The 15,020-nt window shown below is 42.5% G+C and overlaps 1 protein-coding gene across 1 annotated transcript in view; it reads right to left on the minus strand.

Annotated features, from left to right (window-relative positions):
• Window positions 1-6,862: 6,862 nt before the first annotated feature.
• Window positions 6,863-15,020, minus strand: part of PPP2R3A (protein phosphatase 2 regulatory subunit B''alpha) — a gene marked incomplete at both ends in the record, with an annotated part of 42,814 nt that continues 34,656 nt past the window's right edge. The window contains 5 exons of the mRNA XM_082318981.1: window positions 6,863-6,959; window positions 11,315-11,421; window positions 12,733-12,851; window positions 13,386-13,561; window positions 14,537-14,626. Of these exons, the coding sequence (XP_082175107.1) occupies window positions 6,863-6,959; window positions 11,315-11,421; window positions 12,733-12,851; window positions 13,386-13,561; window positions 14,537-14,626 (589 nt within the window). The remainder of the gene's footprint in view (window positions 6,960-11,314; window positions 11,422-12,732; window positions 12,852-13,385; window positions 13,562-14,536; window positions 14,627-15,020) is intronic.

The following is a 15,020-nucleotide window of genomic DNA, read 5'->3' on the forward strand; positions in this document are numbered from 1 at the left end:
AGCGTTGCTGAAAATAATTGCCGTGGTTCTAGTTTGAAAAGCATCAGTTTCCATTTTATAGCGATGCGAGCAGCACACTGTTCTGGGACCTTCCAGCATTGGTTGTGGTCAAAGAGAGTTGAGTGAAAACTCGGTCCAGCGCAGCCCACAGCAAGGACTTGCTCTCTGCTGGCCGCGTGTGGGGAAGCTGATGGAGAGCAGCCACAAGGATCGTTTTTGCTCCAGCTTGGCCTGGGCTGGGCTGGCAGGGTTTCCTCCTGCGGTGCTGTGGATCTGGGGAACTGTTCTCAGTGTTAGCATAGGGGAAGCTGCTTGGGGATTTCTGTTCGAATAGGAAGTGCCCAATACTTCAGCTTTCTTCCCAGTCCTTTTGAAGACAGTGATTAATTTCCAAACTATTAAAATCCTGTAATTTGTAGAGCTGCATCAGAAAGAAGAAGCAGCAGTTCATCAAATGTTCTGCTGTGGGCGTCTCCCTGCCTGAAAACATGTCGCAAAGGTGGAAAGAACAGAGCTCCTTCTGGAAGGGGGAGACTTTTGATCATGTGTAGTGGTACAAAATTAGTCTAGTGCTTTTGACCATCCAGATCTGAACATGTGGAAGATGCTCTTTCAAGAAAGAGAAGACATCTAAACTTTCATTTTGAGTGGAAAGGCTCTTTCCACATATCATACATCAGTGACATCACTGGTTGGGATTAAATCCCGGAGGGAGGAGGGACAGGGAAACAAAACTGGAAATGAACACTTGGATTGCGTTGACCTTGCTGCTCTTCTAGCGGTTCATTCAGGCAGGTGATGGTCTCGCTCTCTGGCTTGTCTGACCCTACAGTACAGTGCCTGTGAACAACGGGGTCGCAACAGACGCTTCTGTTCCCATTGAACTCCCTGCAGATGTTCTTGTACGGGCACCCGAGTGTTCAACCATTATCACAAACTGAGGCGGCAGGTAACAGATGTCTTCTTGCGCAGCTGCTTCCATTTGTGTCATCATTACATCTGAGAGGCTGCCCCCTGCAAGCACCATAAAATTTTGTGTTGTCAGAAAAAACCTGTAGAGTCACAACGTACCAGCAGTCTGAAATCAAACCTGAAAAGCCTGCTTTCCAGGGCAGGTACTTCTGGCACAGCAGGGAGCTGCTTGTTCAATGAAACTCTGATAGACTTTCAAGAAAAAGATCATACAGATATGGCACATGAATTGTGCAAAGATTCTGGCGTGGTCCAGAATAAAAGCATCTTTTTACTGTATGCAAGCAGCACACATTCCCAGACATTTTTATGTATTTAATTTTTATATAAATTATAAACAAGCTTTTGATTGCTAACTAACCTTCTGAAAAGTGAAACAACAAAAAAAGAGGAGCTTTGTATGTTAGAATCATTCCAGGTATGTGGCACAGCTGTTGAAATTCACTCTGAAAGGTATATAATGCTATTTAAAATAGTACTGGTAGCATTGCAAGCACACCTTGTTCAGCTGATGTGAACAATTTAGTTTTTCAAATTGAAGTGCCTCTGGTATTTTAAAGAAACACAGAGGTTCCCACCAAAAAGTGACTGTGCTATATACAGATTTAGGCACACGGGAACACTGACTCGCCAGTCTCACAGATGAAGTAATAACATAATGCAGTGATTCTGCTTGAGCATTTGCATATAATGAAATTAGAAGAGGCATTACTCCCCCCCCCCCCCCCTTTTTTTTTTTTTCCTTCATTCCACTTGCAGAAGATCCAGGAGATGTCTGTTTTCAGAGAGGTTAAAATGAGGGAGCTTGGCATTTTGGCAAGTCAGCATACAGACAGTGCTCCATGTTGGGGGATGAACATGTGAGGAAGGTAAGTGGAAGGATTGCTTCTCTTCCCCAGTATTTTTGAGAAGAAAGCCTGGAATTTTGGCTTTGGCAGGCTTGCTGACAGGTAACTGGATGGTGTGAGCTTAGCAGCAGCAGGGAAGGCGATCCTGGGACAGCAGCTGGAGATAAAAGTGAACAACAACACTCTACCCCACCACTACAAGACAGGTTTTACTTTTTAAGTTCAAAAGTCCTTTATTTGCCAAAGAAGAAGAAAATACAAAGTGAAAATACAAAGATAAAACCATGCCAGCACAAAATGTCTCCAAACTACTTTGTAAAAGTATGAGAACCTTTATTATTAAATACTCAGTTTCTAAGACCATCACCCAGTGATACAAAGAAAAGATTAGAACAAAAGGGTCAGCACTGTTTACATGTTTTTCTTACAGTAGCTCATGCTCTTTATTGAGGTTCAGTTTTGATTGCATAGACCTAAGATGCTGTGATTTAGAAACACCGTACTCCAAAAATACATACCATTAAAATGACATTTCAGTGACCTCTCTTTTTGGCCTTTCAGGCATATTTTGTTTTGGAAACTAAGCACAGTACCTTGGTTAGAGAATCTCAAGTCAGCTTTCTTAAATCCTTCGTTCAGGGGAGCAGGAAGGTTTTCCGCAATGTTTTCTGTAAACCTGAGACTGGAATTTCTTTTTTGCTGTCCATGTCTGTTTTGCAACACTGCCGCTTGGTGGCAGACCGGCAGAAGGGGAACTATGTCAGTGCCTGGGTTTTGCTGACAAAAACTAATGTAGCAATTACTACTGAAATTTTAGAAGAATGGGAAAAAAAATCAAGCTAGTACCATTCCAGCAGTAATTGCATGTGGCTGTATCGAACCGTATCTCCAATCTTAGTACTGCAGAGAGAGAATATTTGTGAATATAAAAATAAAAAGCAAGGGTTTTGTAAGGACACAGGACTTAATTTTGCTAGACAAAAGCAGACTAGAGAGAACAAATAAACACAATTTTTTTTTTTTTTATCATGTAAAACTGAATTTTACTCACTTTTCGGACTACTCGTAAGGAAAAAGGAACCCAGCTCATAATAGACTTCAGTCTGAGCTGGATTTACAATGAAAAATGCACGCTCTGTCTTTAAAGGTATGCAACATCTAAAGTGGCATTGACAGCTGGAGATGGGAGGCAAAGTCAGAGCCAAGTGGACTCCTACAAGTTTACTGCGCTGTGGTTCCTGGGTTGCTTCATTCTAGAGAGCTTGCTGACCTCTGAGGCTGGTGTGTGTTGCAGCTGAGCAGGTTCTGGTGTCTGTAGTCACAAAAATCCTTGTCTTCCTACATTTTTACTGTCCCAGAAAGAAAAGCCAAGAAGTAGGACAAGAGTTCCCAAATTTACCTTTCTTATATACTGCAGATTTAGAAACCTTCCATCCAGAGAAGCTGTGGACAGGGCTAAGTCACAACTGGGGTGTAGAATACCGCCTTTACTAATTCATCTGTGGTTGCTGAATTATGATTCTTTTCAAATGTATTAGTGAGAGAGAATGGATTTCTACTCCTGGAGTAAATAATACAAATTACTGCAAGTTTTGCACCAATATCCTACTAGCAGTGGCTTCTGTAGCTTGTCCTTATATTCACATATAAGGCAAAACATTTGCTCTAAGTTTTTTTTCTTTTTTTTTCTTTGATTAGCTTGTTGTGTTGACCTGCTAGAAAGCATGAATTGGGTTTGGAATCACTCTACTTTGTCACAGCAGCAGTGAACCTCTGTTTGTAAAAGAGAGGGCCTTGGGTTTGGAGGCCAGAGAGCTCAGCAGAGCAGCTACAAGCTTCTTTCTCAATTTAGTGAAGTCAAACCTTGAAAAGGTAACTGGTGATTTTTACCAGGCTCAGGGTACGACTTCTTCAAAAAAAGGCACCAGTTCAGGCAGACTGGTGTGGTGTGAGATGGAAGTCTGAATTGATTTGCTGGGTTAAGTTAAAGCCTCTCTGCAAAAGGCGTATGAGGAGAAAGACGAAAGATCCTGAAGTGGTGGGTGAATAGAGAGAGCAGGAACAGCAGAAGTAGGCTTGAGGTATGACCTAGCAAGAACAGAAATGTCAAACCAAAAGAGCGATGCACCAAGGGTTGCCAGAGTACCAGCTCTTCACAGTCCATCATGGGCTGCGTCTGCATCCCAACATGCATCTGGTGCTTGAGAACAGGGTGTCACTTGCTCAACTGGCGAGTCCTTGAGTCCTTCATCTAACTCCCTCCTTGCGTGAAAAAGAAACTGTGCATTCCCGGGAGTATACGTCCTTCCTGGAAAAGGGTGTTGCTCTGAACTCCCATAGGGAGGAGGAGGAGGAGGAGGGAACGTAGTATGTAGAGAGGTTGTAGAATCAACATCTATGGAGATCTTCCAAAACTCAGCTGGATGAGGTCCTGAGAAAGTTGCTCTAACTTTGAAGCTGGCCTGCCTTTGAGTGAGGGGGTGGAACAGAGACCTACAGCGGTCTCTTCCAACCCAAATTATTATATTATTCTGTACAGCACTAGGAAAGCTTCTTTTCTTGAAGGTGCCAGGGCTATCCCAGGTTAAATCCTTAAAAAGACAATCACCAAGTTATTCTGGAATGGGACTTTACATAATTGGCAAACTGGACACTCCAGTACTGCTGCTTATGGAGTTAAAAGCTAGCAATGCTGAAGTAACACAAAGGTTCAATTTCAGCCTAGAATGGGGTCAGGTTCTTGTTCCTTTGAGGAATCTTTGTCTTTGGAGAGATGTAAAATTTTATCAAACTAAAAGATCACTCTGGACCTAGACAGTGAAGAGGTGAACTGCTTTGTCTAGGTTCTTTCAGGTAAAAAGTGGACAGAGCTGGTTACAATTAGTGGTTGTGCGACTTTCATTGTATATTCATTTCCGCAATCATTTCCTGGTTTCTTCTGCATTTGGGCCTTTTGTGGAATCATCCCCAGTAAAGCTTTTCCCTTCAGAGTTATAGCAATGATGGAGATGCGATTCAAACAACCTGGTGTTGAACAGAGCCGCTCTTGTGTGGTTGTTGCATTGAAAGAGGCTTATCCTGGTTTGGTTAGAGTGCTCCCTGCTTACATCTTTTATTATGGAATGGAAGTTACCTTGCAGTGCCTTTGCTAATAATAACCTGGACATCCAGAAGTTTCCCAAATATCAAATCCAGGATGCTGGGGTGTGTATATGCATCTGGATAAAACAGCAGCTTTGTTCAAGAAAAAAGAGAATAGATCTCCAAGGCCAGTATAACTGAAAACTTCTCTTTTAGATTTTCATCCTGAGGAGAGAGTTACTAACCTCAAGGAGGCAGCAGTATATGCCACCTGGGCATCGGGAGGCAGGCATTATGCTTCAAAGGCTCCTGGAAAAGCTGAAGCTGCATTGTAGTGATCAGCCAATTACTTATTTGGTTATTAACAGTAGCACTTAGAGGTATCATCTAGGGATTAGTGTTCCATTGTGCTACGTCCATATGTACAAAATACACCAGGCTAACAGTGCGCGTGTGTATATACAAGTTATCTATTAACTGGCTGGGTTCTGCCTTTAGTGCAGGCAAGGAGGTGTCTGCTTGGAGATCCGATCCTGGCATTGGCAGTTGTCTCTCAGGTATTCTGGCAGGGATTCACGCAGGGATGTCCTGAGGAGGCACGGTCTGATATTCTTACAGTGAGGTAAGAGGAAATATAGTGTATACATGCCAACCAAGCATTACATATTTGGGTGCAATTACAATAGTTGAAATAAAATATGACAGCTGAAACCTGTCCCAAGCTGGAGAAGGTAAGTACCAGATCTATTTGTGTATCTACGAAGGCTAAAATTGCAGACAGGTAACAATATGTTATAATCACCTCTGTGTTGAATCACAGACAGCTACTAGGCAAGGAGGAACAGCTCTAGCAGCAGAGCATGTGCTATTACTAGAGACACCAGTTGTGGTTCTATGGGGAAAGTCAGTTTAATTTTGCACTTAAAGCAAGAATTCGTTACTTACAGTGTTTACTCTCTGAGACTAGGGCCTACTTCACAGGTGGAAAATAAATTTTTGCCAATATTACAGACTAATTCCTTTACCAGTTAAAGGATCCCTCTGGTAACAGAAATTCAGCACACTAGGTTAGGGTTGGGATTTTTCTTGATGATCTCAGCTTAGTCTCTTGGAGAAGGCTACAGGTTAGCAATACAATAGAGGGGAAGAACACAGGGAATGGACAGAACTGGTGCACACAAGGCACAGCAGTTTCAACACACCAGCTGAACAGCATATATGTCTTTTTTTGTAAATATGCTAGAAACTACTTTTACAGAGACAAAACACTAGCTGGAGGAAGATCTTCTTATGCACAGGAGAATATGTAGAAATGTTAACTGTATCTCAAATTCTTAGAGAAACATTACATCATGTGGTGCTTAAACTGTCCACAGATTCATACAAGTAAAATATGTCCAGTATCAACTGTAAGAGCTTGTGGTTTAAAGCACAAAAGGGGACTTCACTCTCCCCACATGCAGGCATGTTGCCTTGGTTTCCAGGACACTAAGAAAAAAAAGAGAATTTCATTGACTTACATTTTAAAAGATTTCTAGACATACATTTAAATTAAGTTAATTTGGCAGCTCTTTTGTCACTCCTGTATAAGTCAAGGGGACAGAATGGCACAGGCTTGAACCGACTGAGAAACGACCACTGTAGATGTTGCATGCAGTTGTTACAGTTAATCATTAGATGCTGGCATTTATTGCACATCTGGGGACATAACAGAATTTATATATAAACAAAACAAGGTGCAATCACCATTTTTAATGAGTGTGCACAGTAACACATTGTAAAAAGCCTTTTTATAGAAATTACCTTATTGCAATTACACAGGAAGAGAAAAAGGGTTCTCAAGTTACAGTGTACAAAATAAAGCACATTGCTCCAATGATGGATTTAAGAAAAATCCCTAAGTGTCTTGGGACTGAATGCTATCCAGTTTGAAAGATATTAATTAAATGTCTTCCATTTGTCTATGCTGAGAGATCTGAGATAACTAGTTTGTCTGACTTGTCTCCAGTTTCAGGGGGAGATAAGACTTCATCTGTGTCATAGTCTTCTTCAAATGATCTGCAAAGATAAAATGTATGTCTTTAAAAGCCATATTTTGGTGAGAGCATTTTCAGGTAAGTTATTTCAGTGGCTAATAAAGCAGCTGGCTAAAATACAGTAGCATGCAAGATGTTAACCTCGAGGAGGATATTTCTAAGGCATTGAAAACAGTGCTGTAGTAATCAGTATTCTGACAGCTGACATCCATCCTCATTTGTAAAGTTCTGAAACAACTTTTCACTGGTGTTCAGCATTATAAAATTTGAGTCCAGTTTCAGTAACAATTGCCAGTAGCTCACAGTAGCTTTAATAGTTCAGTGTAGAAATAAAGTCTTCCAGCCACACATCTAGGCCCTAGAGGATATTTGGCTTGCTCAGAAACACCTGGTTTCCAAAGCATCTTCTGGCTTAGGATATGTTTTGACATCCACAGAAGAACAATTGTGGCCATGCTGTCAGGTTCCTCTCTCACTTGGTTTGAAGTTTAATATCCAGGTCTCAGCATTTATGGCCTGGGGAGGTTTGGCTGTGAATTCTCAGCTACAGCCAGTTGCACTCTTCAGGCTGGCTGGGTTCTGTGCTCTGCAGCAGAGGATATCACTTTGGGGCTCTCATCCCATTCCTATTCCTGAGAAATGATGTTTTTAAGGTGTTTTCCCTCCAGTCTCAGCACACTACAGGTTAGTTTCTCAGGGCTCCCAAGAAATTAAAATTCTTCCTTTTGTTCTGAAAGCAATGCTGCTTATGAAGGAAATGTTGCAGTAGGTGTTCCAATGGCAAGCACAGGAATAGCTATAGTTTGTTCAGTGATAAACTGTGCTGCAAAAAGGTTAACTCCTTTGATACCCCAGCACGGATGGTGCCAAGAAAGAATTGTCTACCACTTCTTGTGCTGTTTGTCCCTTCACTAACCCATATGCAGGCACAGCAAATCCTTGGGAGCCTGTCACTATGTACATCCTGCTGTGGGGAGGATTCTGTACTATAGTCTGGTGATCCCTATGTGAGGAGGAGACAAACAGCATCGAGATCTTCCTGGACAACATTTTCATCTTCTCTTCCATAAAGGAAAGCACCTGCTTAGTAATTCTGCCACCTTCTGGATCCTTGCATAAGTGGGAGAAGGGAAACAATGGTCTGAATCCTACACCAGTAATTGTTCTGATCATGCATGCAAGGATACAAAAAGTACGCAATATGCACACTTTTTGCTTAAGCAGTACCTGTTGGGAGTGTGCGTGGCCCTGCCTCCCCCCACCTGGGAAGGGACAGTGCATGTTTGTACATGCCTCAGTTTCTCTAACGTCTCCTTGGTTTAAGATGATGCAGCTGAGGAAAACTTTTTATTTCCATTTGAATGCTGTTCTTCAGAATGTTCCTTTTGTGTCCCCTTTTCCTTCAATTTTACCAATTTCTATTAGCTTCCTTTTTTTCCTATACATGGAATGTAACCTTTTCCCAGTATTGTTTATCTTGCATATTCACCAGCACTTGGAGCTCCATTATAATTTTTTTTCCAGTACCTTTTGAAACCTTCTCATGTCTTCTTCAAAAGGGGCTTCCCATTGTCCTTTCCCATGTGAGTTACTTTTCCACTTCACTCTTTTGCTCCTTAAGGCTCAACAGTGCCTGCCTTTCCCATCTTGGAAAAAATGCTTTCCACCTTTATGGCTAGGAAGTATCCAAGGGACAGCTTTTCCATGAGATTAGCACTAAAGATAATCACCTCCTCTCCTTCTAGGCCAGTTTCAAAACTTCACAGTCACATAAATACACATATGGGCTCACGTAGATTAAACACCCATTCCTCAAGACTCAACCATGGCAACTCTAGCTTGTTCAGAGAAGGCAAGTTACTCCAGGAAATTCTTTGTCCGTCCTTCTGGCAAACACACACGTTTTGTCACTATGTAGTTCAGCGATGTACTTCTTCCCCCTTTCCCTTCCTTGTGCTGCTGGATTCATGAAAGTGAGCAACTGAGCCATCCGCCGACTTGAGGGAGACAAGAAGAATGGTCTAAGCTGCCTAAACCAACATCATCTGATCCCCTGTTTTTGTCCCACCTATCTGCCTCTGAGCAGGATTGCTCTGCCTTGTGCCCTCACTCCTTGTTGCTCAGGTGAAGGGGATTCTTTCCTATCAGCAGCTGATAAAAGATGGCCTCTTTCTCCTTATTTCCCTTACTATGGAGAAAGATCTCTTTCCTTGAAGGCAATTGTGGCTTCCATGTACATCAGCTGGCTGAAACTGGTTTCTGGAACAGTGAAAAAAACAGTGCCCACTTCTGCCAGGCAAGCCATGGCTTATACCTGCATTAAGGGCTTGTGTTGGTCAGATTCAACTATTGCTTCTGCCTTCAAACAACGTGTGTATACATTCACCAGGGAACAAACTCTTATTGAATCTCATACACAGATGTATAAAGCAGAGCATGGCTGAGAAGTGTTCAGATCAGTTTAAGCTTCCAGAGAAACATGATGCTTCATTGTTGTCTTGAGCAAGACAACATCTTTCTCTTATCTTATTTTTGGTGATTGTAGCTCTCAACAGAGTCACAGCATCCTTGAAATCACTCTGCGTATCCACTATGTCTTGAGAAGATTCCTCTTCCAGGAGCAGTGCTCTCTCATGGGCAAGCCTGCAGACAGCCACTGACTGGTTTTAGAAACCTTCCATCCAGAGAAGCTACGGACAGAGCTAAGTCACAAATGTGGTACACACTTACTAATTCATCTGTGATTGCTGAATGATGGCTATTTTCAAATGTATTAATAAGACAAATACCAGATTTTAGATTCTGCCAGCTAACTTAGCCAAAAATCTTCCGGTCTCTCATAGAGCTCATAAATTGTCTTGGTTTTGTCCCTGCTCCCTGTTTCCGTCATCCTCAAAGGACAGCAGAAATAATGTATGTGCAAAAACTCAATGCCTGTTTCTGGCAAATTTGTCTGGGCATCCAGCTCTTTGTTTTTCTTTTTCCCTTCCGTTTTTCCTGCGTGGTCTGTTGCTATGCTCCACAAATGAGATCTAATCCTGCTGCCATGACTACAGAGCTTTTCAGGGGCTCTTAAAAGCAAGCAGCAAGGTTGCTGACATGCTCTTTACAGGAAGACACAGAGCTGTTTCAGACAGACTTCAGAAATCTGACATCACCTGCCACTTTTCCTCTGGTTTTGGTGAGTTTGGAGATTCATGGTCCTGCAAAGCTTTTATGGCAGACTCCTATTTCTTTTCTGTGCTGAGGACACAGGTGTTGCAAAGCAGCTGCAGGGAATACAGCAATTTTATCTTCCATCCTGTGTTACCTCATCTTCCATTGTGAAGACCACAAAAAGGCAAGGCAGCTCAAAGGAGATGAGGGAACAGCCCATAGCTGTTTGGATGCACATCACAGGGAGAGAGGGAAACATAGCTCTCAATAGCTTTGCAAATCTCTATGGCTAATTAGTAGGTGCTACTGTTATCCCAAGCAATTTCCAGTGTGGGAAGTTTGAAAATTACGCAATATTCTCAGCAGTCTTACTTTAATGGCTCTACAAATACTGTTCAAGAATGGATGAAATCCTGAATCATGCAAGGTTAACATGGGATAAGCATTCTTTGGATGTTTGTTATATTAACCTGGAGACTTCCAGAGAGAAATATTCTCAAGAAGATACTAACACAGACACAAGTCTAAAAGATAATTATACTGAGTCTCCATTAGGAGCCTCTGCCGGAAGCCCTTGCACACAGAGAGGTTCTGGAGCAACTGCTCTGCCTAAATTCATTGACTCTAAGGATAGCTGGAGTGTCTGTCCATAACTCTACAGAAGAGTGCAAAAATGAGTGTAGGTATTGCAGAAACTAACAGTGTTTTAAAGAGAAAGTCTCAACAAACTTAGTAAATAATGAAAACATTGAAACACAGCTTATGAAGAGTACAGATAAATAGGCATAAAGTTTGGCAGAAAGTAAAATTACTTGACTAAAGAAAGTCTCCACTAGGTATAATAAATGTAACAGAGCTACAGCTTCTAATCTATGATAGTGTGACATGGTCAATACATGGCCAAGACTAGCAAAAGTCATTTGATCTCTTTTTTGTACAGCTGCCAAAAGAAAAAGGCTTTGTCCTTTTTCCCAGCTATCTTCATTACTGCAGCATGTGTAGCTGATTCAAACGGCTCCCCACAAAGAAGCCCATTGTGACAAATACACCAATACTGCCTTTTGGAGCAACTGTTTCAGGCTTCACATGCTCCAGTGTTGAGTCCAAATGATAAGTCCACTAATCCACTACCTCTGTTAAAAGTGGCATCCACATGCTCCTACTAAACCTCAGCTGGAGCCAAATAGTGTGTCCCCAGGGCAGTGCAATGCCTATGCTTACCCTTCTTGTAACTGTTCGTTCCCAGACTCCTCAGCCACAAGAATCTCGTACTCTTCAGCAGCATATCTGTCCCAGTCAGAGGGTTCAGGGCCATCATTTTCAATGTCCTAAAGAGATCAGACAGTCAAGCACACTATGTCCATACCTCTCTACAGCTGTTTACAATAGGTCTCAACATGTGAAACAGCAATTCTAGGAATAGTAAGCAACTGTATAGAAACAGCTAATCAAAAATTGCCTGAAATGAAAGATTCACAATTATCTTAAACTATTTTAAAATCTGCACATAAATTGATGATCCAGTTTAAACAAACAAAGTAGGGTGGTTCTGGATTGGGATATATTTAAGCCTTGAATCATGGAACCACAAAGTTCCTCTTACAAGTTATGTGAGAACAGCTGGGAAGGAACCAGAGTTGGTTTTGGCAAGCCCATCACTTTACTGTACTTGACCAGATAAGAGGCTTCTGGGAGATAGTCTTTAATCTGTAGACACATCTGGTTTTACTGGATGTGCAAGGGGAGCCAGAGGTGAGGGACTTTACACCAACAGCTGACAAAACTCAAGTCTCTGAACATGCCACAGTTAGTGGTGAGCAATGACTGCAAAATACAAAAGCTACAATCTCCTCCTGCTCGGGAAGAGAGGATGGTGAATGACAGTGCAGCCAGGCTGATAACCAGGCACAATATGCAATATCCAAACCTTCCATCTAGTCTACCACCTGTGTGGCCTGATTATGGAGCTGGCATCTCATCTGCCTCATCCCATGTTGTAAAGAAGGCCTGTCTCTTTGGTTCTGTTTAGGCTATGGCAAAATTCCTAGTGCTGTTTTAAGGATCAGACTCCAACCTGGATGTTTAACAAATCTTCACATGTAGCCTACTTATTTATGACTGCAGCTGTGTTGGAGACAGGAAGAGACAAACAGGATCTCAAGTTTTGAATATCACAGCTGCTTTCTAAGCTGAGCGAACCAGGTTCCCTTCTGGTGCAGCTGAGCCCCCCTCTTTAAGGCTGCTGAATCAGTGCAACTCAGCAGGCTCTGGTCATTCTCTCTAGAATCACACACTGCACTGCCACTGCTGGTGTAGTAGGGTCAGTGATGGCAACCAAATCATAGAATAGCAGTATAATTTGTGTTGGAAGAGACCCAGGAGGCTTCTAGTCTCAGCCTCTGCTCAAATCAGGGTTTGCTATGAGGTCAGATTATGGGGCTCAGGGCTTTGTGTAGTCACATCTTGAAAACCTCCAAGAATAGAAGCTGCACAACCTCTCTGGGCAACCTGTTCCAGTGTTTGACCACCGTACTTGTGAAAAAGGCTTACTTATATTCAGTTGGATTTTCCCTACATCCAGTTGCATTCCAAAGATGGGTTTGAGAAGGCCTGTATTTAGAAATAAAGGTGATTTATACCTTTTGCACTGCAAAGGGATCCCTCTGTTCATTGTCCAGATATTTCTCTAAATTAAAGAAGGTGTTGTAGAATACATGAGCCATTCTGCACCTCTTCAGGTCTCGCAGGGTTACTCTTCCTGCAGAAAAAACGCCCACAGTATTGTGCTGAGTTCTTAGTGAAAGATTGGACCTGTTCCTTGTCAGTCTTATCAAAGTTTTAATTAAAACACCAGTATGCTACAAAAAAATTCTTATTACAAGATTTCTTCCCAAGACAGTCACGGATTTTAACATTATTCAATAAATGGGTATGTGTATTAGGCTTAAATCTCACATACATATGGAGGTCTTTCACATTCATGTGAAATATGAAAGAATATGAACAGGGATAGTCCAGTTTCATAATCTAGACTGTCAACACATCCCACAGCTGGAATATACAAGACCTGTTGCTCCAGTTCCAGCAAGTTAATTCACAAGGTCTCTTGTTTTAGAATTTCAAACCTCCTGATGCATAACATGACACAATAGCCACTGTTCAGACTTTTACCCTGTGCAGTAATTTCAGCCCTGTGATTCTTCACCCACCTATAGATTGGTTTCACGTGACATTACTTTTCCGATCCACCATAGATCAGAGAGGATGGAACCTCCCATTAAATAGGTCTTACCTTCCCTCTCTGGCTTAACGAGATCAAGCATCTGACACAGTAAGTCATGAAATGGCAGTGGTTCTATGCCCATCACTTCCATCCGCTCACACTGCTCCTCATAAAAGTACTCCAGTTCATACATGGAGAGCACTCCATCCCCATCCAGGTCCATGCACCGAAACCAGTACTCAATGCTAGGAAAAAGAGACAGGACTAGTGAAAGCACAGCACTAGGAAATCCATACAGCAGAGATTGCAGCAATGCACATCCCCTTTCCCCAACCCTCTAATGCTCTTCTGGCCAAAGGCTGGCATAAAAGCAGGGATGAAAATACCCTTGGGAAAAGGCACAGGCTAGCACTCGAGCGCCTCCTGTTAGTTTCCTAGGTGGCTTGTGAGCACAGCCATGCTCATGACCTGTTTCACCTGGTAGCTGTAGCAAGCATCCGCTGCGCTGCAGCTCAGGTAGGTTAGAGTGTCCCTGTCTGATTCAGCAGCCAAAGTTAGCCAAATACAGGCAACTCTGACCCCAGGACACTGGCCATCCCTGAGTGATGCTGCTGAGTGATCAGGTAGGCATGGTATGCACTTATTTCCTCCACTCCTTTATACAGAAGGCAATGCTATCAGGCAGTTACACTCTACATCATGCCTTCACCTCTGGATAGTCCAACCCTGGATTTATGAAGTCGTCTTCTCATTTTTAATGATAAGGTTCCTTGTCCTACTAATCGCATGCAAATCTAGTTCAGCTCTGCACAATAGTCTCTCATTGGCTGTACAAACCAACCACACAGGCAGGTTTACAAAATGACACAATGAAGTTTCCCTACAAACTCTTCTTACGCACTTGCTACATGCACGAAGGGAACATGCCTATCTGCTGCAAACATCTCATGGGTTTACCCCAAGAGCCAGTGCTCCATGGCATGGGGTAACCAAAGGCATTGATGACTACCAAGACATTTACAAAAAAACTCTGCTTCTACACAATTTCTCCTCAAGAAAGGCAAATCATTTGACCAAATGTGGACAGTAAGTTGCTTTCTTCCTAGTAATCACTGGAATGCAAGCTGCCATCACTTGTAGGAAGCAGTAGGTCACAGAAATTTCTATAATCTTATCTGCTCATCTCAACACTTTTACTAAGACATAGAAATCAGTCAGACCTTGTAGCACTCCTTTTGTCTTCCTCTGAAATCAGGAGCCACACAAAATCGGCATAACTCATGCGGCCTTCCTTTTGAACTTCATTGCCTCTGGAAGACAAATGAGGAGAAGGAAAAAAAAAACCCACAAACCACCAGGCTCCTAAATACTCAGAATGTTATCAAACATATTTTTCAAAAGCCCCAAATCATTGGTGAGAGAAAATGGGGCATCGTCACCCATTTAGCCTGTACTCCCTGCACTCCCCAGCACCAGTCCTTGTGCACTTCCCCACAGGCACAGCATTTGCTGCCTTGCTGTCACTGCAGAGCCCAGGCTCATCTACCACATCCCCTCCCACAACAAGTGCTGGGCTGTTTTACTTTTCAGAGACTTTAAAGCAGTGTTCTCCAGCTATCCCTGTGCCACTGTGGGGCACAAGCACAGAGTGCTTGCTTGTTCCCTCCATCTATGCCCAGCTTATTCTACAATGAGGTCTATAGG

The sequence above is a fragment of the Platalea leucorodia genome (assembly GCF_965183815.1).
Source record: "Platalea leucorodia genome assembly, chromosome: 8".
Lineage (NCBI taxonomy): Eukaryota > Metazoa > Chordata > Aves > Pelecaniformes > Threskiornithidae > Platalea > Platalea leucorodia.